Here is a 27461-nt window from a genome sequence, read left to right as displayed (position 1 = left end):
CAATCAGTACTCCTTGCCCCAGAGTTTGAGTTTCTGATTTAGTACTTCTGGGGTGACAACCAAGAATTTGTACTTCTAACAATTCCTAAGTGAAACTGATGCTGCTGGTCTAGAGGCCGAACTTTGAGAACCACTGTACTAAGAGTATTAACATGTGAAAGTAGAATCTGTGAATCAACCACTCCAAAAGATCATAAAATAAAGACTAGAGAGTCATTCCAAGGACAACTGTGACACAGCATTGAACTTTACAAGAAGACACTGGTAAGCTAGAAGAGGGGAAAAAAAAAGAATTTCATTACTTGGTTGACAGATTTGAAGTTCATGAGGGCGCAATAGGGTATTCAAAAAACCTCTTTTTTAAATCACTACATCCTACCTTCCTTTGCCACCAAGACTGTTAAGGTCTTGGGGGTTTGGCGAAGTTTGAGCATATTTCAGTAAATCCATATTGACTAGATTTTAATTCCACTATATTATCTGCCAAGACTTCAGTCTTGGCTTCTGGGCTTCCCTCTAGAAAGTGGTCCCCACTCATGCCACTTCAGCTGGCTTCCTTAATTGAAAACATTGGTCCTGCTTTAGGGAAGAGATGTTAACTTCGCGGGGGGGGCGGGGGCGGTGTAAGAAAGAGAGTTCATTCGTTTGGCTTGGTTTAAATCCTGCTGCTTAGATTTGATATGTGCTTTAATCCTTCTTTTACATGGCCAAATATAAAAAAGAAAAAACTAATAAAAAGTCCAAGACTCAAGTCGTCTGACCGAAGAGCAACTGGATGATCCAAGAGCAGATGAATCAAAACCATACTTTTTAAGGGAAAATAGTCTTTTAACTACATGCTGCTCAGGATATCTGGACAAATGGGCTTTACTGATATCTGGAAAGAGAGACAAAAGTCATAGTAGAATTCATGGTTACCAACATCCCAAAGGTTCTTTTGCAACTTCTTTCACCATTTCATCATTTTTCAGTTAACCTAAAACTGCGGGATCTACATGACCATTTCCCGTGTCCCCTCTATCCCGCCTTTGGCCTAGATCCCTGTGCTTGCATTTTCAGCATATTTAAAGGTTCTGACAATATTTTTTCTTTCACCCAAGAGTCAGTTCCCCTATCCGCCAGCGGACTTAGTAGGACCCACAACTCTGGCTGAGGTTCAGGTGAGCAAACAGAAAGTGGCATTTGCAAAAAGATTGAGAAAGTTGTTTCTCCACTGGTCTAACATAGTTTAACTGTTTTCCCTGAATTGACAAATAAACTTAACAGTTGCTTTGAATATATGTGTGTGTGTTTTCTCTTCACTGAATACACTAAATCAATCAGCTGTTTAACACTGTGTAGACTAAATGGTAGAATTAAGTCCCTCCAGCTTTTCTCCTTTTTTTTTTTTTTTTTTTTGCATTTAAATGAACCAGGGTCAGCGGAGGGTCAGTCTAAGTCAGAGAGACTTGAGCCTGTAGGAGTGAGAGAAGCATGCTCCCTCCATTAAGGGCGATTGGATAACCTCTGGCAAAGTGTATTTTGCCTTCCTCCCCTGCCCCCCTCCCATGTCGCCCTTAAGGCTCTCTCCCCTTACAGAGGTGCTAAATCTGGCTTGCTTTCCTTGGGAACCACTCCCCATGTTATAAAACTCTCCCTCTGCCCTTTCTCACAGCCATCAAAAATAATTTACCTGTCTTGTGCCTCATTTCCCTTGGGATTAAGGTGTGAACTAATCTCATCTGTGCTAAAGTGTTAATAAGTGGTTTAATGCATTACTTATTTTATGATATGCACGTGAACAGGTGATTTTTGGTAATAAGTCTAAAGGAATGACTCTCTAATAATGGGGATTTCAAGGAATGTGGCAGGTTTGTCTGTAGGACATATTTTCAGTCTGGGATATCTCTCTTTTAAATCACACCATAGTGACTCAAATCTCTGCCCTCCCAGCACATCTGCTTAATTGTTTCCACTTCTGAAAAAAGTAATAAATCCTCTCTGAGATTTCTAGCTTGCACATAGAATCTCAAGTTCAGCTAAGCAGTGATTCCAATCAGAATCTCTCAGAGTGGGTCTTCAGTATTCACATTTTCAAATGATTCCTCCAGAGGATTTTGATATGCACTCCTGCTTGAGAACCATGGAAATACAGAAATAAGGGCATTCTGCTCCATCAGAAGGCAGCAAGTCCAGGCCTGATACTGCCTCTGCTCACAATGTTGCTTAAATACAGTTTCTCAATTCATGTCAAATTATGAATTGCTCAGGAAAGAATGCAACATTGAGATCCATGAGTATATATTCTTTCACTGATTCTCTCTCTCATTCCCTCTCCCCTCTTGCAAATCAATTATCAGCATTTATTTGACCTGCTACAGGGCCATATAAGGAACAATACAGAGAGACATTTTAAGGTGAGGCAGGCCCAATCTTCACTTGATTTCAGTGCTTTCAAATGTTCATTGCCATCTAATATACCTGGGAAAATTACTCAAAATTTTATGTAATAATACATAACATATGGAAATAAGCAAGGTAGAAAGTGATTCTGGAAAGTCAACTAGTAAGTTTCTTTTACATTTTCCCAGATTCTGTCCAAAAAAGTCAAAGACACCCATGGCAGTCCAAGTCATTTACAACCTTAGAATTATTAGTATCTAAAGAAAAAAAATAAGGAGGGGGGATGTAAAATACAAAAAGAGAGAACTTGTAAAGAGAAAGGGATATGAAGTGGGGCCGATGTGAGCTAAAGATTCATTTTTCAGACTCTGGAGTAACTAAAGCCTGATTTATGAAACATATTTCTCCTTGCAATTTGATGAACACCAATAATCCTCCTTAATGTAAATTAAATAATATCCTTTGCTCATAGCTGTTACTCATAAGAGTCTGGAGGTACATTTGAATTGTCATTTCGGATTTCCAAAACATTATCGTTTCACTGGTATAATAAGACAATAGTTATTACTATAAACTTGAATTATCACCACTTTGATTATTCATAATCTGGGATGAGAGGGGAAAATGAGACATTTCACCTTCAGCTCCCCAGGAAGAAGTAGGATACTTAGGAAATGACTGCCTGGAAATTAGAGTAGTTAATTAACATCTTGGAAGCCTTGAATGATTGAGTGTGAGCTAGCAAGGGATACGAACTTGGTGTTCCTGTAACAAAGTGAGGCTTTACATCTTTAGTTATTTGACCTTAAGCAAGTCACTTCCCCTCTCAGGGCTTGAGTTTTGTCATCTGTAAATTATTTGCTCTCTAGGGCTTCCATCCAGCTCTGTCCTGCCATAGAGTTTGATTCTTCTTCATTTGCCTCAGCTTTCTGAGTAGTGAATATTAAAATAAACTTTCTATTAAAGAAAGGCATTCCTCCACCAAGTCCCCCACTCTCAGTGGTAATAACATTTTTATAATGTTTTCAGTATTGATGAAAGGCTTTTTGCATGTTCTCTCATGGGGATAATAACAGCTACACTGCATAATACGTTTTATTGTCCCAGTTATTTTTGTGAAACTGAGGCTTAGAGATGTTAAGTGACCCATCTCCTGGTTACTCACCCCACGGAATTAAATTCAGATCTGTGTAGCACCAAAACACGTGCTCCTACTGTGGTGTGGCAGGGGACTAGGCGGACTTGATTATACAAGGATGGAAGCTGCATACTTCAAACTTGGGTCAAAATAAGTCTCTACATGAATTTTTATCTGACTACTTAGACGCTATTCCATGAACCTAAACTGATACCTTCCTGGCCAGGGCTCTGATCTAAGGGATTAGTTTGTTAAATAGTATGTGTCTACTGTCTAGTTTTTGAGAGAAGAGCTTTCCCTCTTGAAATTGTATAGCACAATATCGATAGCATGTCTAATTTATTTCTGTTCTGGATGGTTCCAAAACCTACATTGCGTGCCAGACACTTTGCTTTTGAAACGTTTCACATAAAATTTATTCTTTAAGAATAAAAGCTATGTGTTTATCTGGACAAGGAGAACAGATTAGTTGTTACATGTGCAAAAGGGGTAAAGGGGCACATATTTATGGAGATGGATAAAAACTAGACTATTGGTGGTGAACACGATGCAGTCTATACAGAAACTGAAATATAATAATGTAAACCTGAAATTTACACAACGTTATAAGCCAATATGACTCAATAAAATAATAAAATAAAAGCAAAAGCTAGCTGTCAGTGAGAAAATTTAATTGAATCCTTCTTAAATGTTTACTATTCAGAACAGGCACTTTATGAAAGGCTAATTAATTTCCCATGTAGCTTCTAATGTTCCCCATAAATTGTACCATGTAATTTGGTTTTACCAATTGACTAAAAAGATAATTCTCTTATTCTCTCTGTCTTCATCAGAAAGGCTCTCTGAGATTGACTGAAGGAAAACAATAATGCTACTGAAACTGGGAGAGTTGTATACACTGGAGCCTCATCATGAACACTCCTTGGTTCCTCCAGGTTCTCAGTGAGCCAACTATATCATGTAGAAAGGTGTTCCTTTTTGTACCTAACAATCCTATTGTAGTTTTATATGGCATAGTTAAAAGTGAGGGCTTTGCAGGCCAGAGAGATCTAGTTTCAAACCTGGCTTAACCACTTACAGCATGACTTTAGCCAAGTTATTTAACTTCTATACGTCTCGGCTTCATATACAAAATGAGAATAACATTTATAAAGGTACCTCATGAGATTTCTATGAGGATTGAATGAATTAATGCCTATAATGTATATAAAATAGTGCCTGGTTTATAGTAAGCACTTAATGGCTACTTCAATGGTTGTTGGCTAGAATTCAAGACCGATTTCTTGTGTATCTATACATTACAGTGCATGGCCTACCCCACTTATTATTTAGGAACTACTGTTTCCTGAAGCACTGGAAAGAGTTGACGATGGCAGAAGGTCCAGCAAATGAAGTCCCTGAGAGAACCGGTAGACAATGATATTGTTTCAGGCTCTATTTCTCTCTCTTCTGGGATTCTCAGCAAATCCAGAGAGGGCATAACTAACAACGCCACACCAACTGACAACCTCCAGTATATTGCTGCCCCTTTTGGAATCTTCTTAAAATCTACAGAAGCATTCTTCCTTTGCAGATTATCAGTGGGGAAACTGATTATCAATGGGGAAACATTATTTACGAAGGAGAGAGAATAGATAGCACATTCTTTGGGCCATACTGCTGGAATTCTGAGCAGCATGATATGATGATTGGATTTAAACAGTTCTGCTGGCAGTCTTCCTCTACTTTTCACTGTAAATCAGTCATGCTCTACGTATCCTTCCTTAAGGTAAACCTCTCAGCACTACAGGCAAAATGAGTGACTTAACTCACAAGTCACAAAGGAAATGGTCCACATGCAATGGAGCTCTAAACAACACAAATGTTTTTTCTGCGAGCAATCTGTAGATTGATGCCAGTGATACCCTGGCCTGCAAAACAGAAGAACATAAGGTCTTTCACCCAAAAAAAAAAATCCAACAAAACAAAACAAAAAACTGTAACTTATTGATATTGATTACAATCACACTAAGTACTTGGACCCGTATTAGGCACAAGAAAACTGGAGAGCGACTAATCAAGTCAGCAGCCCAGAGCCCTTCCACTTTTGGAATAAGAAAAAAAAGTGATCTTGATTCTCTCCTCCAGCCCAGGGGACTGAGCAGGCTAAATGCTCTCCTTGGCATGTCAAAGAAAAGAACTCTCCTTCTTTCCTCTACTAAGCCTCTCAAGTAGGGAGAGAATTACTCACTTGGACTCAGTGGCCCCTACAGTTAACAGCAAAGCAGCTTTGCTATGGAGCTCTGAAAGCAGCACCAAACAACATTTGCTAGAAGAAGCAGGGAGGAGTAGCAGCTGTTCTAGGACCAGAAGACCACCTCCTCCCCACCCTTTGGCAGCTTCTTAGACAGGCTGAATTGGCATTCTCTACCATACCACAGCAGGTGGAGAGATAATCTCCCTCTTATTTCCTAATATAGAGTTGGCAAGTGGCAAATCTGTGACCCAGGTAAAAGTCAGTTCTGGATAAGCTTCGTAGATAAAGTACAGAACAAGCCCAGTTAATTCAAATTTCAAAGAAACAAATAATTTTTTAGTATAAATATATACTATTGGGATACACTAACCCTAAAATACATGTATATATATATATTTGTTTTTTATCAGAATTCAAATTTAACTGGGCATCCTGTATCTTTATTTGTCAAATCTGGCAACCCTGGTTTTAAGGTCTCTCTTACCCCTTTACCCCTCTATTTCTCTCCTTTTATTCTCTCCATTTCTCCCACTCCCCTACCTGATCATCAGGGCCCTGGAATATAAGATTTGAATAAAGAAAACCACAAAATATAGAATTAAACAACAAAATTTGATTCAGCACAGTGCTACTAAAGGGAATATTAAAGGAGCAACATACATTATCTAGTCTCTGCCCTTATGGCATTTTTAGAATGAAAAGTTTGATTGGGGCCAAGTGAAGATGCTTGGGTCCACATCTCATTCTGCAGATTTTAATGCAATTAGAGGGCAAGTTGCATACTTAAAGACTCAAGTGGCTTTTGCTTCTATGTATACCTGAGACACATCCTCAGGCACTAAATCCCTGTTACTGTAACTCATTCAAACTGCATTGTAATTCTCTACCAAGTGCATAATGATATATAATACGCGAGTAAATGGCAAGATAATTCACAGCACCAAGAGAAGTCAAAAGAAATAAGCATTTATAAAGGAGTTGAGAGCACATTACTATATTTACCAGTTGCTGTGCAGACGCAGATCCTTTGCCTATTTAAAGAAAAATATGAACACTCCTGATTTGCAGAGAGTGAGGAAGGCTTTACAACTCAGCCTCAGTGGAATCATGGAAATAGTTACTTTGCTATTTATTTCTTTAAATAAATTATTTTGTATAAATTAACTGACCATATTCTAATTAGTTTCTGTAAACCCACTCCTATCTCACCTATCACTCATGCCGCTGCCAGAACCAAAAAAGGTGAAGGGAAAAAGGGGAAGTTGACCTGGAACGTTCTGGCCTCATACCAGAGCATCCCATCTGAAGGGCCTCAGAGAGGCAGGCTGACAGTGAGCTATGATTCTCTAATTTCCCTCCCTTGAAGTCCAAGCATTAAGATCTTGAGAAGTCCCTTATAAAAAGCATTTTGGATGCAATGTAAAACGTCCATTTTCCATTTTAGTAAGGCTACGTATACTAGATGCCAACAAACATTTTGGCAATTTCTGTCAAATAACCAGTCAATTAATTCTGTCTGTATATTTTTGGAGGGGTGGTGGTGGTGAAGAAATCAGTCAGCCAATTTTCACATTGCACTGGCTGGGATAAACACAGACTGTGCTCCCTACAAATATCACCACTCTGTTTTCCACTTCTTTTAAACTAGTTTGCACTTTCTATTCACATCTGTTAGTTCTGCCCTAAGTGCAGTTGAGGAAAGGATACAACTACCTTTTAGTAAGTACAACATGTTGCTCAAGTATGAAAAGGCATAAATCGACCATATATATATGGTGTCCTGGACTGATGGAAGTTTCCCAGGACATGGGACCAGAAAAGTACCCAACAAATCAAGGAAAGTTGGTCAAAGTACATATAAATAAATGTACATCTCTCTCTATATATAAGTAAATATATATATATACTCTAAAATGTTTAGTAATATGGATTTTGCAGGTCCTACACTGTCATACATGTAAGACCTGCAAAATCCATATTACTAAAACTTTTAGAGTTTAACATTTTTGAGCATTTAATTCTTTGAATATCACTAAAATTTAAAGTAGTTAAAAACCCCATTACAGCAACTGGCAAGCGTGGATAGAAGGCTAAGAGAAGCAAGGACATTTGCAGGCTCTTATTTATGTGTTTTTCTTTCTAACGGCTGCCAATCTTCCAACTCAGGAAATATTTACACATGTTCTAGACATCTTCCTGAAGGTATGAGGCTCTCTTGAAACCATCTTTACCCTTGGCCATGCCAACAACACTACAGCAAACTACGGTACCCCAAGAAAAAATATACTCTTTCAAGCTTCCTAAATGACTCATTCAGCAGAAAGCAATAAAAAAAAAAAAAGTAAGGCTAATATTTCCATCCTTTGGAAATATTTATCTCTACACAGTGCCACCTTTTTTTTTATAGTCAGAGTAGAAAGTAACTTAGGTGGTATAATTTTGAAAGGCTAATCTGTCTTCAGCATTGGTTTAACAGGGTGTCATTAGTAAACCCTTCCCATCAAGCATATCTGCAGAGAGTCCCTGTTAAAATATGTCATTTGGTAGGGGTCACTTTTGCACACATCTTTTCAGTCCCACAAGAAATTGTGCTAAGCACCCATATGTATAAGGTATTCTGCTAGTCCCAAAGAGATTACAAAGGAGACTAAGATAGATTTTCTGGACACATCTAATTTTTTCATAATAGCTACTTGTAGAATGACAACACTGATAATAAAAAGAGAAAATGAGTGTAGGCAATAGAAAACACACTAAGACATCTACATTGAAATTTCCGTTTGTCATATGTCCCTGATGCCCTTGTGCCTACTATGTGCAAAGCACTTTACTAGGTGCTCTGGAGGTATAGCCAAAGTAAAAAAGTCCTGGTCCCTACTCCTAAAGAAATTTGAGAACTGGTTTTAAACATTAATAAATTCTTCAGCAGTCTCTCCAAGCCTTGTAGCTGGTTTTCTACTGTAATTGCAACACTTTATTCTGTGACAAGGTGGGAGGAATTTGGCTGCTTGCAAAATGCTTGTAGAGGTTAACCACCAGGAAAGCCTCAAGCTGTATGTTCTGTTTAAACCTGCATCCCCATATAATGGGACAATATAAGGAGAATTTTACTTAAGTAGCAAACCTGGTATACACCCCCTCATCCCAATGCCAAACCTGCCTCCAACCACCTGCTCAACTCTCTTCTTCTGCCAGCCTCTAACCTTTTAAGCTATAGCCGCTTAGCCCTTACATGTATCTTATTCCAGCCTAGACTGTGGGAAAAGTTCTATTCTTAGGGAAAAAATAAAGATACCCTAAATTTTATATACACATATACATATATAAATATATAATTCTCATCCATGTTCTTAGAAATGCCTCTATTAGAAAATACACAAATTATTTTATTAATTTGTTAATTTTTAAAATCCCTGCCACTCAGAAGCCAATCATCCACAAAGGAAACGCTGAGGTTCTGTTTCATCTTTGAGAAGCAATACTTTTCAATGATCCTTTGTTGCCTCTCTCTTCCCTGGGGCTCCCAGTAGGAGCAGTCACTGAGGTAAAATGGCCCTGGAAACAGGCTCACTAGAAGAAAGTAAAGGAATAACAGCAAGCACTTCTCTGCTTTCCCAGGGCTTCCAGGAGACTGAGTAGGAATTTAGTCATGAGCATCAAGTGTCTTATAAAGCCCATGTGCTTGTCCCTGTGCACTTCTGAAATTATGCTAAGTCCCAGAAGAAGCCCCTCAGACTAGAGTGTGCCGTAGTGCCTGTCATGAAGGAAACAAATATGCTGGAGGGACTCATCGTAAAGGATCATCACTGACCTCTGCTCACCAGTTTCCCCTAAACTTTTGTATTTGGGCAGATATTTTTTTCAACTGACTGATCTAGTTGAATGCTTTTTGACTCTGGTTTGTACATGTTGAACTGAATATAATATAGTAGAGTTAAGAGCACAGACCTAGGGGCCAGGCAAATTTGGTTTGACTCCTGACTTTATAACTTACTGGCATTGTGAACATGTTCAGTAACCCAAGTTCTTGGATGCTCAGTTTCCTCATTTATGAAATGAGAGGATGATGATAATAATGGTACCCACTTCGTAACACTCTTATGAGATATAAATGATAAAATGCATGATATATAAATGATATAATGCAAATTAAGGGCTAGGCACAATGTAAGCACTCAGTAAATATTACCCATTTTTAGGACATTGAGATCACTATCTCTAAAGTGACTAACATTTCATTCTCCATTTTTTTTCTCACCCAATTTGTATACCAAATAATTTTATTTAATTTTAATTCTTTTTTTCAGAGTCAAGAAAACCTGTACTTTCCTGAGGACTCTTAGACTTGTCCTTTTTGATCATAGTGGTGTTTTTGTTTTATTTTGTTTTGTTTCTCTTCAGAGTTAATGATTTATACAAAATGTTACTGGCAGTGCTTAGAATACAATCAGTCTTCTTTTCCCTCAGGGAATAGAAAAAGCCAACCTCCTTTTCCCAGTCATAAAGGGACTCTGCCTATAAATGAAATACCTAAAAGGAGCTTTCTTATTTTTCCAACACAAATTACACATAAACCACCTCCATATCATTATTTCTCCAATTGAAATGACACATCGTTTATAGTTCACTGTTCTTCTCTTTCTCCATGCTCTGGTAGAGGAGGAATTTGTTATAACCTGGGTGTAGTTGAGTAGGGAACTTCAGGTTAAAAAACTGCTTATATAGTCTGATATTCTTTGATATTTCAGCATAACTTTACTCATAGGCTTCTTCGTAAGAGCTTGCCTTCAGTGTAGCCCCAGCAATACAAAAGTGTAAGAGCTTCCACTTTTCCTTTGACGCCTCTAGAGAGCTACAGTATCACATTAATTTCTAAACCCAATTTTGGCATTACCCACAAAACTACCTTAGACACAGATACACAAATATGGTAGAATATTGGAAAGTCCTAAAACCCAGTTAGGACTCATTCTTATTTCAAGAGTTTGAACTGCCTAAACGCTATTTTCCAAAGTGTCTGTTTCATGAAATGTGGTGGGGACCCAACCATTTTTTAGTGGTCAACTACTAACGGATCAACGAAAGCAAGAATTCTTGATACTTCACCCACATTCATTGAATTTACTGAGAATCTGACCACAATCATTCATATATACATATATATATATATATATATAACATTCATATTATAAATAGTAGTTTATATATATAAGTATATATAGTAGATATATACATATACAAGTATTCTGTGTATATATTTATATACAAAGATATATGTATATATGTACATACCTGTACATATACATACACATATAGTATATATAAATATATATGCATATGTATATGCAAAATAAAACAAAACTTGATTTTCAATATATTAGACAAAGAGTACATTAATGTTTCTAGCCCTGCTCCCACTCACTCTCATCGCTCTTTAAAGTGGTTTATAAAAGCTTGTCCACATAAATTTTCGTAAGACTGATATATTAAAAACAGCTTTAACACTCGTGTGGTGACAGACAAGAAATAACATACAACTGAAATTTCACAATGATGTAAACTATTATGAGCTCAATAAAAAAAGAGCTTTAAGTGTATAAATTAAGCATTAATTAGGCAATTTTGCATATCTATTTTTAAGTAACTGTATTATTCCCCGACACACAGAGATTTATATTTATATTTTATTGAAAAAATATAATTGGGACATTTTTATCTGATTGACCAAAGCCACCATGCTATAGTTTATTAGTCTTGGCTTTTGTGTAGAAATATGTATTTCTCTCCATTTATCTAAATTTGTCTTTTCTTCCCCTTGAACAACTTTATAAAATCAACTGGATTAAGTATCTGAAAATCTGAGGTTATGATTTTTGCATTACCCCAATACACCAAATATAGAATTTGAATTTCTCTCCATGAATATCTGTGAAATTATTAAACAGATTAGAGTAACTGTTAAAAATTTTAATTGTGGCCTCTTAAGAGCACAAATCCCACATATGACTTACTTTCTCCTTTCATTCCTATCATGCTACTGCTTCTTCCTCCCTCAAGATTTATCAGGAGGCAGAAGTAAATTTTGGTATAACACAAAAAGAAAAATACAAGCCTACAACTCAGAGCCTGGGTTATATTCCACAGTTGGAGAGACGTCATGCGCAAGATTGAAATATTCCATTTTCTCCAAGGCCCGTAAGCCTCAGCACTTTCCACTAATTTAGTCCCGAGTCTCAATTTATTTAGCCTATGTTGGTTCTTTTCACCCCCATTGCAAATATTCAACCTTGGTTCTCTTATTGAGGAAAAACTTGTTCCTGGAGCCTCAGTTAGAAGTTTCATTAGACATTCTATATCCAGGAAAAAAAAGATATCCCTGTTTCCTCCCTCCTTTTGCCCAATCTCACCCTAACTCTCTCTTTCCTTCCTATTACCCATTACTCCCTCCCTCAAATGTAGAGGTCACAATCATAGGTAAAATAACTTCCTTCCTTATGTCTACTAAAACTAAACAAAAATGGCCACCTCCCCTAAAAATGTTTTCTGATCTTTCTAACTAGCACCTAGTGCCTAACACAGTGCTTGGGACATAGTGGGAATTTGATAAATATTATTTTTTTATTTTGGAAATTTTAAACATTCAAAGAAATGTTTGTATTTAATGCATAAATTTAACCTTTCCTGTGCTAGAGCAGCCTAAAAGTTAGTTAAGAAAGACCAATCCCCAGCTCTGAGACACATTATCACAGGGGGGTGATGTCACAGGAAGAAGGTGGAACCAAGAGAGTGCTCTGGACTTATGGTACTACACTAGGAAGGCACAACACCCTAGTAAGCCTGTGGCCTCAACTCAGCTTCAGCTTCAGCTTCAGTTCCTGCTTCTGAGGCTTGTGATGTATAATGAAATGCACAGTGTTATGCACTTTATGGGCACTCAAGCAATATTTGTTGGCTGACTTAATTGAGGTATATTTGCAAAATGGCAAGGATGTGAGGAAACTTTTCTACCTAAAAAGAAAGCATTCACAGTGCTAGACATTTGGTAGGCAAATAAACAGTATAATTTCAGCCCAAAAGGAAAAATACTCAAAACCCTTATCCAACAGGCCTAGTGGCTAGGCAACCCTAATGTCAGCACCATGTTTCTGAAACTTAATTTAAAATATCATAAATTGTATGTCATCCACTTTGAGGATATTTCTTTCCTGCCTTTCTCTTCCCATTCCCTGCCCCAACTTCAAATCCAGAAAATGTAACTAATAAACCTAAATCTCACCCGTCCAAGTAAAAGCAATGTGTGATTTTAAAAAAATCAAAATTAAGGGTGATGCACAGAACAGTGTTTTGAAAAGAAATTTCCATATTCAACAGTGCACTTACAGAGTGCAAGCAATCCAGGAATTTGTAACTCGTGATTGTAATGCCACACCTTCATATATATGACAATCTACTGACTACCAAGGATGACTGCTCAAATATCTCTCAAGGACAGTTGCTTCCATATGCCAAGAGTATGTTTTCAGGTTTTAGAACAATAAGATTCGGGGGGCAGTCCCTTCTTTCCACCAACATTAACTGAGTTCCAACTAGGCATCAGATACACATGACAATAAAGCTCTTGACCCAATTGTAGAGGTCTACTCTATTTCAGGTGAATTTTTCCTTTGCTTGAAATGGTTGTATGGAACCTTTTTCCACTCCTTTTTCTTCCCTTACCACCTGCAAATGGCAATGTGGGAACAGGTAATTGAGGTTACGTGTACAGTCAAGACTTCGTGAAGGTGAAGGCGAACTGCTTCATTCTGGAGATTCAGTTCATTGTCTTACCCCACTAGTATTCTGCTTAACAAAATGGTGCTAAATAACAGTAACATATAATGAAGCATGCTGCATTCCCAGTATACTTGCTACCCACTTTTACCTTTACATTGAGTATCATAGTAAGTACTGAGCTAAATATCAGGTCTAGCTATCAGGTGGCAAAGTAGAGGAAAGAACAGAAAAACAGGATGAAAATAATTTTATTTGGTGAAATGAGGAGCCACTCCAACTAACAGCCAATAATGAACTTCTAGTTTGCAAGGTGATGAAGGGAATATAAGATAATAATTATTATGCTGATTACAGTAAGAATAATAATAGTTTACATTCTATTGGGTTCCAGGCTCTATGCTAGGTGTATTGTGGAAGAGCCCGAAGAAACTCTGGTCTAGTCTAACACATTTATTTTCTACTTCAGGAAATGAGACCAGAAAAGTCAAGTTACATGTATAGTGTCAGTTAGCAGGAGAGTCAAGTTGCCACCCACTGTGCCACCCTAAAGGGTCTTGGTGTTTTTCTTAATATTTCATAAAGTAACTGTTAGTTTCTCTGTGTACATTGCTCTTTGGGAAATTATTTGTTTTTTAATAGTACCATTAAAAACAAGTTCCGACCTATTTTCTTTTGCTAATATGGTTTCACATGGGCAAAATCTAAATATTCCTCCAATTTAAAGGATAACTCTTAAGCTATGAGACTAGCAGCTAAAGGTGAAGAAAAAAATCATGTTTTATAACTCTACTAGGGGAAAATAAAAGGAAGACCAGTACTTTCTCCTAAAAAATGGAGAGAAAAATAAAACCCATAATTTTCATTGAGGTTTGTACTGGCAGGAGGTGGGAGAGGGTAGAAAGATGGGCATCTAATTAGAAGAAAAAGAAGGAAAGGAAAAGGGTTACGACGTGGAGTGTGCAACTCAGTCTTCATTTCAACGTGCACAGACCTCAGCAGACAGCTGGAAACCTGCCAGAGAGCGAAGCCTTGGAAACAAGCTGGAAGACATTGGAGAGACTTTAACCAAAACAAACACCAGCAGGGGATGTGGTTGGCAGCACTGAAAAAGCAAAGGACTCTATGAGTCACTCTGACATTAATTTTGAATGGTATCATGCTTCCATTTTGTTGTACAGGGTATTTATATAGTATTTGGTACTGTCTAATATAAATATAAAAATATATTTAATATATACAGCCACATATGTATGTTCTTTACCTAAATAATATAACATTACAAACACTGGAAATATAGAATAGAAAAAATATAGAATAGAAAATTACACCCCATATCTCACTATTCTAATCATTTAAGTCATCATTTTTCATGTGCATGTTTTAACATAGTTGTAAGCAGACTGTATATATAATATGGAATATTTTACTTAACATCTTAAACATAGTTCTATGTTGCTAGATAACTTCATAAACATTGCTTTTCAGAGCAATGATACATTGACTTGGTGTAAGGTAACTTCATTTTATTTTCTACTATTTAGGATGTTGCTGAATTTGCCTTTTTACAAATAACACCAACACTAATAATGACATCAATGGCTACCTTTAAAAGATATCTACTATGTGTCAAGCATTTTATATTCATTATTTCTAAATTTTATAAAACCTTGCAAGGTAGGTATTGTTAGCTCCATTTTATAAATTAAAAAAATCATACTCAGAGGTTAAGTGACTTGCACAAGGTCATAGCTAATTAATGGCCAAGTAGGCACTGAATCAGATTTGCCTGGTTCCAAAGCAGGCCCTCGTTTCACCATAATATACTACCTTTCTGGTAAAATGAATGTGTTTATGCTTTTTCTGTATTTTTGTTGTTTATCATAGATTTCCAAAAGTGGGATTATTGGTTTAAAGGGTATGAACATTTTGAAAGCTTTCACTACATACTCAAGATTGTTTTTCATGAAGGAGGTATTGATGTACAGTGACACTATCTCAAAGTGTTTTACAGAAAGAAATTAATTTTAGGCAGAAAAAAAGAGGTCACATCAAAGAGTGACAAAGGAAAAGCTGTCTAATGAAAATAAAGGATCCGTAATCATCAACCTTCTGTAACAAAGAGGTTTCTACTTTGAAGATCTGATGGTAGAAATTGTTCTCTATCTCTGAATCCGAATAGGTACATATAAAATCCTTAGGAATTATAAATGTGTACAGGACCTAGAATATGGTAAATGCTTCATAAAGATTCGGTTAAAAGGAATATTGCCACGGACTTCTGGCTCCTAATGAAGATGTGGAAAGCTGGAAAGAACATCATCTTCACCCTAACCATGAGAAAAAGCTGAATAATCTACAAACTCTTAACCTTTCTTGAACCCAGAGAGAAGTCTCAAGGCAACCAACCAGCCTGACTTCTAAAGAAAGACAAGCACCTACAAGGAGAGATGGGATATGCACCAGCTCACCTGCTGCTACAGGGGGAAGACAGGGTCACCGTACAAGCTGGTATAGGGAATTCAGCTAAATTTTGAATAAACTGCTAAAGGCAAAGTATGGGCTAGCATGAGTGTACAGTACCCTCGGTAGCCACAGATACAAGAGGAATTTATACACACTTACAGGCATTTCTCCACAGATTTATGGTACTGACCTGGTGGAGAGGAGAAGCAATTGCAGTAGGAAAAGCATGAAACCATGTCCAATTCCTTTCCCCCTAAGGAATAAAAGTTCTAAGCCCTAGGGAAAGGGCAGAAAACCCTGTTCCCCCAGGGTGCAAATGAAGACCTACTGCAGCTTGGGAAAATGCAAAAAAAATAAAGTTCTCTACTTCTGGGAGAAAGGCAGGAATGAGTCCTTGGCCCAAACCATTTAAAAGTGTCCTACCACTAGTAGAGGAGCAGGATAACTAAGAAAGTCACACCCCCATGACCCAGAGGCACAGGATCTGGCCAAGACTGAGGTTGAATCACAAAAACAGAGAAATCCTCCCTGCCCTACACCACCAGGCTAACAAGTACTTAGTAAGAAGCAATAGCAGTATACCACTAGGCGAGGCACAGAGAATCTCTTTGAGACACAGATGCACAGGGAAGGTCTAACGCTGAGGGTAGAGCAGAAATATTGAGAAAAAAACATTCAGCAAACCAACCCCCACACTAAGCACAAGGTAAGAGAGGAATCTGAAGCTGGTGGTGGTGAACTGAGGGTAACCATAGCAACAGCATAACTCAAACATGGCTCATCCCATTAGATTGACTCAACCTTTGATATTAATAACTTAACAGAAAAGTGTGCCCATTTCTAAGCATAAATGCTATTTACTTCAATTTCTACTGTTCTATGTACTATGGCCTTCAAACAAAAAATTTGAGAAACCAAAAAGCAAGAAAAGAAACCTCCACTCTCAAGAGACAAAGCAATCAATATAACCAGCTTCAAGGATGATTTAGATATTCAAACTATGAGACAGGAAATTTAACATAACTATGATGAATACGTGAAAGGCTTTAGTGAAACATGAAAAACATGCATGAACAAATGGAGATTTCAACAAAGATGTTAACTATAAAAAAAGTCAAGTAGAAATGTTAGAAATGAAAACAGTAAAAGAGGTAAAGACTGCCTTTGGTGGTGTCATCAGTAGACTCAAAATAGCTGGGAAAGGAATAGGTGAAACTAAAAATAGGGAAAAGATCAATCCAAACTGAAATACAAAGAGAAAGAATAGAAACAAATAAACACATACACACACACACACAAACAAAAAACACCCAGAGGATTCAAGAGCTGTGGGTTAACATCAAATAGTCTAATACATATGAAATTAGATTCCCACAAGGAGAAGAATGAGAAGAAGGCAGAAGAAATATTTGCAGAGATAAAGGTCAAGAATTTCCCCCAAATAATAAAATATGTTAAATCACACATCTAAGAAGCTCAGAGAACCCCAAGGATGATAAATACTCCCCAAACACACACGTGCACACACACACACACACACAGAACAAAAACAAAAACCAAAAACCCTAGACATTTGACATTTAAAAGGCTGGAAAATAAATATAAAGAGAAAAATCTTAAAGGAAGCCAGAAGAAAAATACAAAAGAGCAAAGATAGGAGAGATAGCAGATTCCAGAAACTATGCAAGCCAGAAGACAGTAGAGTGATATCTTTAAAGTGCTAAAAAAAAAAAAAAAGAAAAAAACCCTGTCAAACCTAATTTCTATATCCAGTGTAAATATCTTTCAAAAATGAATAAGAAATAAGGACTTTTCACACAAACAAAGGCAGAGAATTCATTATCAGAAGCCCTACGCTATAAGAAACATTAGAGGAAGTTCTTCAGGCTTAAGGAGTATCATGTTAAATAGAAACGCGGATTTATCCAAAGTGATGAAGATTCCAGAAATGGCTCATGAATATAATGCTTTTCTTCTTTTTAATTGCTTTAAAAGATAATCAACTAAATAAAAAGTAGTAATAGTGAGTATAAGGAACAAAGTAACAATATTGTGGGCTTATGTCATATTTTTTTGTAAAAGCAAAATGTATAACAACCATAACCAACAAACACAAGCTGGGACACCAGACAGTGAAATAGTAGAGTTTTACTTAAAGGTAGACTGTGTAATTTAAGAGGTACATTGAAAAATCTTGATTCTGTGGTAGTTACATGACTGTGTTTGTCCAAACTCAGAAAATTGTACATTTAAAAGGGCAAATTTTATAGAATATAAACTATCTCAATAAACTCTAGTTTAAAAAAAAGAGAATTATCGTGTACAACTCACCATTTTATTTCTTGACTTTTCTTCTTTTTATGGCATCACAGTTCTGATGACTGATGACTAGAAACCATCTTTTTGTGTTATCTACTCTTACCTTTGCTTTTTACCTTAATTGATTCTGAGGTTTTTATTACTAAGATCTGGTGGTGGAGAGAGCTCTATGCTTTCAAATCAAAACAAGTATACATACACAGACACACACCCCTCACGAGTTAAAATGTGTATAGAGCCATGGAGATTGCAAATGTGCCACAAAGAAAAGGAACTTCTATGTATAAGGTGTGGGTATCTATTCATAAGGTGGCAAAATTCACCTAGATAAAACAAATGTTAACTAATCATTCAGTCTGGGATGCAATTGAGGTAATATAAACACTACATTTGTGTCTGTATCACATCACTGTCTATAGCATATTGGTTCTGTTAAATGATTTGAAAAAACTTTTGTCATGAATATTGGCATACTTTCTGTTCCTTATACTCACCAAGGTTCTTTCTGCTTTTAGGATCCTTCCACAATGCTATTTCTAGTATTCAACCTCTATGCTACAGGCACTTTTGTGCAAATTTTAAATCTCTGTCCTATCCCAACCTGGCTAGTGAATTAAAAAAGAAACCCCTTCTGGAGCCAGCCCTGATGGCCTAGTGGTTAAAGGTGGGTGCTCTCATCACTTTGGTGGCCCAGGTTCATTTCCTGGTCATGGAACCACACTACCCGTCTGTCAGTTCCCATGCTGTGGTGGTGGCTCATGTAGAAGAACTAGAAGGACTTATAACTAAGATATACAACCATGCACTGGGGCTTTGGAGAGGGAAAAAAAAGAGAAAGATTGGTAATAGATGTTAGCTTAGGGAAAATCTTTCCCTGCAAAAAAGAAAAAAAAAAAAGAAGAAGAAGAAGAAGAAGAAGCCCCTACTCTGGGCAGATGCAGCCCTAAAGATGCAAGGCTTGGCAAGCAGAGGGCACATGTGTCTGAACTTAGAAGCCCCTTCCTCTGGACCTACATCAAGACACCTCTACACAACCCATATGTAGAGGACCTGTGGTCAGTCTACAGTATCGGCTTAGGAACAGTGATCTGGTTTCTGAGGGACAGACCCGAGAAAGAACACTGCATTTGTTCAGAACCTTATAGAAGATTGAGGACATGTCTACTTCCTATATTAGAGAGTGGGGGTAGGGTGCCTGATCAAGGTGATAGGGCTAGTAAAGCACGCCATCTCCAAGCCAGCCCTTAACACTGCCCCTGCCTCTACCTAGAATGCATCTGCATCACTCTCCACAGCCACACCTTTGCTTGGATACCTCATATTAATCCTCCTAGTATCAGTTTACCAGTCACTTCCCCAGGGAGGCCAATGCTGACCCTTCAGTCTAAATTAAGCCCCCCTGTTCTGTGCTTTTATATCACTAGGAATTTTTGTACAAAGAGTATATTACAATTGCAATTATACACTTATTTGTGTGCTCACTTATACACATGCCTCCCCAACTCTCCCACCCCGCACACATACACACATTTAACCACTTACAAATTTTTAGATCACAAGCCCTGTAAGAGCAGGGACCGTCTGGCTAGTTCATCGTTTTATCCCCAGAGACTATAACAGTGCCTGGCACATATTTTGTGTTTAACAAATAATCACGAAATAAATGCAGAATTTTTCTTATATATTATTTGGCAAACTCTATCACACACATGTACACACTCATGTGCACAGTTTGATATAGAATGTTATGGAAACTTTCCTTTTTGTAGCATTCAGTTTAAAAGTTTAATGTGAGTAACTAGAAAGGTATGGACGTATAATATAAAACAAGTGATATTTTTATTTGGGTACATCTTATTTGAATTAGTTCCCTTTTCCATTGATGATTTTATTAATTTTCTGCTAATAATTTTTAAATGTTGTTTGTTGGTTAGTTCACTATAGATTTCAAATCCATCCCTTTTATAATAATTCTCACAGATGTCACTAAGTTATCTTAATTTGATTCATCTCTCGAAGTAAAATGTGTTTTCGCATTATTTGATTTGCAGTGTAGGGTTTTGACTTGCAATCATTGCAGTTATTAGAAAATAAGGAATGAATACATAATCTAACTCCACTTACCAGATAGATTCTGCCATAAGTACCAAGGCCGATGGTTTTATCCAGTGAGAATATTCCAGTTGGATCCTGCAAAAATGTAAAATAAAAATTGTCAGTCTTCTTGGGAAAATAGGCAAGCATTCAACTATCCAGAATTGCATTTCCAATCTCTTTTGTTCCCTTAGAATTTCCATGGGAAGAATCTAAGTGTCATTTACCAAAAGAATAGAGATGTCAGAATCTCCCTGGACTGAGTGTAGTCATTTGTAAAAACAAAACAATGATATGAACATTAAGTAGTTGTATAATTAATTATCATAAAACCATAAAATACATAAAATTATGTCTAGTTGAGGCATATTCATAATGTAATTAGAAAGATTATTAAAATAGAAATAAGTTCATTTACTTGCAACTGAAATACTCTTTTACTATCCATCTTTTGAATGTTAACCAGACAAGTAGAAAGTTTAGCATACAGCAATGATGGGTAGGTATTGGATACAAAGTCCAGATAGATTATTTATATAATAGTAATTTTTAAGAAAGAGTATCGCCTCTAAATATGAATAACAGAGTGAGGGGCCGGCCCCGTGGCCAAGTGGTTAAGTTCACACGCTCTGCTTTGGCGGCCCTGGGTTTCATTAGTTCTGATCCCAGGTGCCAACATGGTACCGCTCATCAAGCCATGCTGAGGCAGTGTCCCACATAGCACAACCAGACGGACCTATGACTAGAATATACAACTATGTACTGGGGGGCTTTGGGGAGAAGAAATAAAACAAAAAGAAAAGGCAAGATCATGGCATTAAAAGAGCACTGTTTATAAAAAAAAAAAAACTAGACAGTTGTTTTTGTTTGTTTTTAAGTTAATCTTTATACTCGCTGAATATCTTTTCATGGTACAAATTCACTGATGGTAGTTTCTGCGTCTTAAGCCTAAATATGGCATCACAGGAGACAAAATATAACATGTTTGTGGACAGATTCCTAAGGCTTCCATATTCATTCTTAAACATTGTTTCCTTACCTTAGAATATGAATATTCCTTTCTTGTACACCACAAAAAATTGTTTATTGAGTTTTATCGTTATTTGAACTTTTAGTCTAGCTTCTTATTTGCTCTTTTAGCAAAACTCATATGAGGTATGAGTAGATGTCAGTTTATACACAACGCGGTAGGAACGTTGGCCAATTCTTGGAAATTCACATTCTTTACAGAAAGCATATTTTATTTACACAAACTTTGTTTAACCTTGTTTGAAAACATTTTTATCACTGTAACAAATGTGAGTGAAACAGAAAAACTTTTGAGCGTATGCAGTGTATATGACTGAAATTATAGACTCATTAAAACTGGCGTGATATTTGTGTAATCTAGCAAAACTGTCATAGGAACATGACACAGCTCTAGGATTACTTCAGTCAACAAGTATTCAACTGGACAGAGTCAGGAGAGTGGAGTTAGAGCCCCATCTCTGCCATTAATTAACTATATGACTCTGGGTAAGTTATTTACTCTCTCTGGCACTCAGTTTTCACATATATAAAATGAAGGTGCTGTGTTAGGTGATTTCTTAGCTCTAAAATTCTACAGGAAAAAGTCAGAGTCCAATATTCTAAAATCTAGAGGTTTCCACTGAATTGATATGACCATTATTAGAGAAAACAGCAGCCTATTTTCTTAAAATCAGCAAAATCAATGTCACTATATGCACAGTATCATTATAAGAAATAGTTCGAGTAACATTCTCCCAATGAAAATATAAAAGTTATTTAAAATGATAATTTTGAGGATTCAAGAGAAGCAAAAATAGATTGTTATAGTGGCTTTGATATTAAGCATATCATTGTTGTTACAACTCTTTGAAAAATGCATGGGAAAAAATTATCCAACAAAGAAGCCGCTAAGGTTCAGCTTGAAGACTTTATCGTTTTCGTATATTTCTTTGAAGAATATCATTGAGGGATTTATATTAGACATTATTAATTCTGGAGAAACAGGCTCTTGGCCATCAGTCAAAAGAATCAAATATGTTCGCTGATTCCTATTGGTAAACCATTCTTTGTTATAAGGCTACATTTTAACTGAAAAAGATATTCTATATTAGAGAATGACTGTATTATCTGAACAACTTTATTTCTGATTCTTTGAGCAAAGACAGTCTTAAATTTCTTTAATCCTTTTTCTAGCTCTCAGTAACGTAAGTACCTTAATCAGATTTGAACTTAGGTATCTAATTACTCAAAAGAGACATCAAGGAAATGGATGGGGACAAAAAAGTGCCTTTGGAATTATTGGAGGCCTTATTTTATTTATATTAATGTTATTTGGAAAATTTTTCCTGCTCACAAATGACCAAAACATCTTAATTCTCCTCATGCTCACATTTAATAAAAGAAAATTTTAGAAATTGTTCTTCCATTTTTAAAGGCAGCTCAACTTAGTACTCATCTATTCTAAGAGTATTTTTTTCATTAGTTTTATGCAACGTTTTTCATTCTGCATCTCCACACTATTCTTTCAAGGCTAAATGATTGTCAAACTGGGAAAAAGAGAAGAGAAACTATGCTAATTACTAGGGTAATATTACTCAATTTCTTATATAAGATTTTCCACTGAATTATAGTCAGAGAAAGTTTATTCTGGGCTCCCAAGGAAGGAAGAATTGAAAAAGAACCTTTTTTTTTGGTCACTGTGAAATTAAAAGGTTCACATTAGAGAGGTCACCATAATTAGTTAGTCTTCTCCTCTGCCCTGCCACTCTGAGATAAGAAAACCAGAGGAGGAAAGGTCTTTATATCTATGACTGCTGTATCAATTTGGAGATTGATTGGTAGTTTGGTATGCTTAGGTGTTCCATTTGGGTAAAAAACAAATGATCAGTAAACAATAAACCCTAATTTGTAAAAGCTTTTCTCAAAAGAAATTACTAAAATTCTAAGTCTTAAAACATTTATTTTTATCTATTTTTAAGATTGACACCTGAGCTAACATCTGTTGCCAATCTTCTTTTTTTCTTCTTCTTCTCCGGAGACCAAAGCCCCCCAGTACATAGTTGTATAGTCTAGTTGTAGGTCCTTCTGGCTGTGCTATGTGGGACGACACCTCAACGTGGCCTGATGAACGGTGCCATGTCCGTGCCCAGGATCGGAACCGGCAAAACCCTGGGCCGCCAAAGTGGAGCACACAAACTTAACCACTTGGCCACAGGGCTGGCCCCTTAAAACATTTTTTGAACCATAAAATGTTGGGCAAATACTTTATACTTCTGTGATATTTTTCTACTATCTAAATTATCTCCTGTAATTTAAAAGTCCCAGCCTGGTTGCTCCTTGAAACCCAGAATTTTGAGGAATTGTTTCTTCTTCCGAAGTCAAAGAGATGGGGAAAGAATGAACACTTGATGGATAATTTTAATAAGGGCAGGGGGTGGGGGGGTAACAGGAAGAAAAAGAACCACTAGAAGGCAGTATTTACTGGTCGTGGAAGAGACTCAATAGCAGAGGCTGATCAATAGAACCAAATATAGCAGAAATTAAGAACAAAGGGGAACCAATAAATGGGCAATATGAGTAGCAATAAATTTCACATTTAGGGTAGTAAAGAAGGAGAACTAGGGAATACATCCAAGTAGTCAGACAGCCAAAGGAAAGAAAGTGCACGGTACATAGAAAGAATGGCAGAAGCGTTTCTTCCTTTGTTTAAATATTTGAAATAGCAATTTTATGAAAAATGTTTATGGAGAGAGAACCTGAAAATGGTGGATATAACACGATAAATGCCAGAGTGAGTTTCCGAGAGAGTTGGAGGAATGGGTTTCACAATTCAAGTGGAAAATTTAGAAAGGAAAACTTCTTCCTCTGGCCGTGTGTTTCTCAAACTGTGGACTGCATAGACTCTTCCTACCTGAGAATCATCTAGGGAATCTTGTTAGAAATAAAGATTCGTTGTCCCTGCCACGGAATTATGAAATCAGAATCTCTGGGGATCGTTCCCGAGATCCCCAGATTATTCTTGTGCACTAACATAAAACCTGCTGCTCTAGAAACTGGGCAGGAAAGACTGACAAAATAGGTTGAAGTACAATGTTATGCGGAGGTGATGCTCTAGAATACACAATGGGGGATATGTTGGATGTTTCGACCCTGTGGACTAGAAGATAAAACTGCTTTAAGACAGGGAGCTAAGGGACTTGGCAAAGTGGGGAGGTCCTCATGAGTGAGTGTGGAAAGCACGCTTGGTCTGGGTGGTAGAAGACTAGGAGAGCTGGAAGTTATATTTAAATATAAGCCTAATGTAATTCAAATATAGTTTTTGGATCATGTGCTATTTCAGATCACCTCTGCTACTACTGTCCTCCAGGCTTGTCTAATCCTGACCCCAATATAGATTAGGACTACACATGGCAGTGTCAAATACCAAGGCCACAGCCGTGAGGAATGTCATTACCATACTGGGCACAGAATGCAAAGGGGACTATCATAGTGAAAGACATGCCAGATTTGGAGATGAAGAAATAGTTTCCAGTCCCAAGGATTGGGTGACATAGGCATACTAGGTAAAAAGAAAAAAAAAGAAAAAGAAATATACATATAGAGAGAGAGAGACAGAGACAGAGAGAGATTGAGAGCACAGTGAGCCCAGGTATTGCTGGCAGGCGAGGTGAAAACAGACACACACACATACACAGATACGTATAAAGCTTTGCAATTCTCTTTTAAAAAGGAAGCACAAACCACAAATTTCTGTACTTTCTTTCTTGTTTTGCCACCTACAGGAAATATTTATTCAATAGTAAATCAGGAAGAATAACAGCCACCCATTAATTAACAAACAAAATGTAGTTGACCTATCATTCTCTGGTTATTATACTGGCTCTCTTATTACATGCCTTTAACTTTAGGGCATTATGCAAAAAAATGTTATATAATTCCCTCTCACCTCCTGCTTCCCCAGCTTTCACTTGCTTGCTTTTAGGTTTAAAAAATAATACCTATCTAATAAAAAAAACGCTAAATAATCTTCTGCCACTTTCTTTAAATCCCAATTTGCACAGCAAGCCTAACCTCTCTCAAGGGTCCTTGTCTGGTGGTCATTCAGCTGGCCAGTCCTACAAAGGACATAACGTATCAATCTTAAATTAGTCCCATATTTATAATCTGCAAGATTCTTTTTTGCTCAATGTGAAACTCTGGGGTTTGAATCTCCCCTTGTTATCTGGCTGTTGCCAAATTGGCATACTTGGTATTGACAGGTGCCAACTCTCTGACCTTCATATATATCCTATTGAGGACAATTATCTCAAGGGATCCCACGATATGTAGGTTTCTTTGCTTGCTTTATCATCTCTACTTTGGGTCAAAATGCAAACTTCCAAACAGCTAACTTAGATGTCTCTTGACCTCTTAATTTACTTTTACTTTTTCAGAGACTCAGGAAATAAGTCAAGTGCAAAGAAATCCCAAATCACTAAAATACACCTCAGTGACCAGAGAAACAGTGACTTTTTTATATCTCTAAAAATTTGACATTAAGGAAATTCCAAAAGGGGTGCTACTCTTCTGCCAGATTTCTTAGGATTTAGACCTGGATGTTTGGGAAGAGGGGAGAATTATGCATAATTTTCTCAGACGGAGAAGACTTCTACAATGAGATAAAATGGCTCCTGTATAATAGAAATTTAGAAATTATTAAAAGCTGAGGACTTTGTGAGACTTTCATGAAGTCTGTACAATGAGGCCAAGAATCAATGTCCTGAGGTTTTTTGTCTTCTCCCTACTCCTACATTAAAAACCAATCTCATCTTTCTCCCCTCCACACCCCCATCAACCCCCAGAAAACTAATATTCCACTGAACTGCAATGTAAAGATTGCAGCCTTTCCCCTTATCTCCTCTGCTCTCATCAAGTTCTTATGTCCCAGGGCCATGACCGGGTCACTTAGTCTGGGCCATTTCCCCCCATTTTTTGTGGCAATAAAACCTTTCCTTCTTTTTCTCCTTGGTTTTGGAATTCCCTGCCCTATCATTTCTATGAGGTCTTTCCCATTCCTCTCTTTAGTCAATTTTAGAAAAGAGTTTATTTCAGTTAGCCCATGTGTGGTTTCACATATTTGCCGGAGTTTGCTTTTTCTCTCTTTTCCCACTACAGACAGAGAATGCTGGAGGAGGGTAACATTTCATTCACCGGTTTTACACTTTTACTTGGGAGCAAATCTACTTGGAATATGAAAGCTCTGTTCAGAAAGGAAACCACCAATTGAAGCCTCCATATTCCAGAAATCTCATGTGTGTGCCGGGTGCACGCAGGGTGGAAAAAGATTTAACTTTTAAAAATTCTATGAGTTTATTTCAAGAAGCTGCATCAATAACCACAATGCTAATATTTGTAACTCAACACGTTTATATTGAGGTTCCTTTTTTAAAGGTTGAGAACAGTTTGTTAAAATGTTACCTACTTGCATCACCTTCTTCACGCCATTCTAGTGTAAAATTATGTGGGTGATGCTTGGGGAATGCTCCATTTTGAGAGGGACAGGTGTCTGCCATTATCAAGAAGACAACCTTTAAATGCTCAATATGTATAAAATTAAGGCATGAGACTTTGAATGGTTCTATAACCTCAAGGTAAATATTTAGCTTTTCCCAAAGCAAGCAGGCCACTGCCCTGAACTACAGTTGCCTGGCGATCATTCCAGCATGGTGCATGCTTATTCCCCTTCAGAGAGTCCAGGGGCCCTTTGCATTCAAGAGAGGGTGCGAGTGAAATGCCAATCTAAAAAGGGAACTTGAAAAACGGATTTGGGTGGGATCCAATATCTGTCAGAAAACAGATGCCAATGAAATAAACGGCACTACTAAAATAATAAGTCTACTAATAACGACGGCGATAATAGCTCACCAATCAATTACAACTCTGGAGGAAAGATGGGCATTCGGAAAAAAAGGAGAATCCACAAACGAAAACCACGAGAAAAAGCTAAATCTGGTTAGGTAGTGAACGCAATATTTTTTTCTTTTAATTGGGGGGTGCAGAATTTACTTC

General features: G+C 37.1%; 1 protein-coding gene across 5 annotated transcripts in view; it reads right to left on the bottom strand.

The window, feature by feature from the left end:
• Nucleotides 1-27461, bottom strand: part of NRK (Nik related kinase) — a 123823-nt gene that overhangs the window by 95389 nt on the left and 973 nt on the right. For all 5 annotated transcript variants that reach the window (XM_070502556.1, XM_070502553.1, XM_070502554.1 and 2 more), the window contains exon 2: nt 20436-20501. In XM_070502556.1, coding sequence (XP_070358657.1) covers nt 20436-20501 — 66 coding nt within the window. The remainder of the gene's footprint in view (nt 1-20435; nt 20502-27461) is intronic.

The sequence above is a fragment of the Equus asinus genome, chromosome X (assembly GCF_041296235.1).
Source record: "Equus asinus isolate D_3611 breed Donkey chromosome X, EquAss-T2T_v2, whole genome shotgun sequence".
Classification (NCBI taxonomy): Eukaryota; Metazoa; Chordata; class Mammalia; order Perissodactyla; family Equidae; genus Equus; species Equus asinus.
This window is presented reverse-complemented; position numbering and strand designations above follow the sequence as displayed.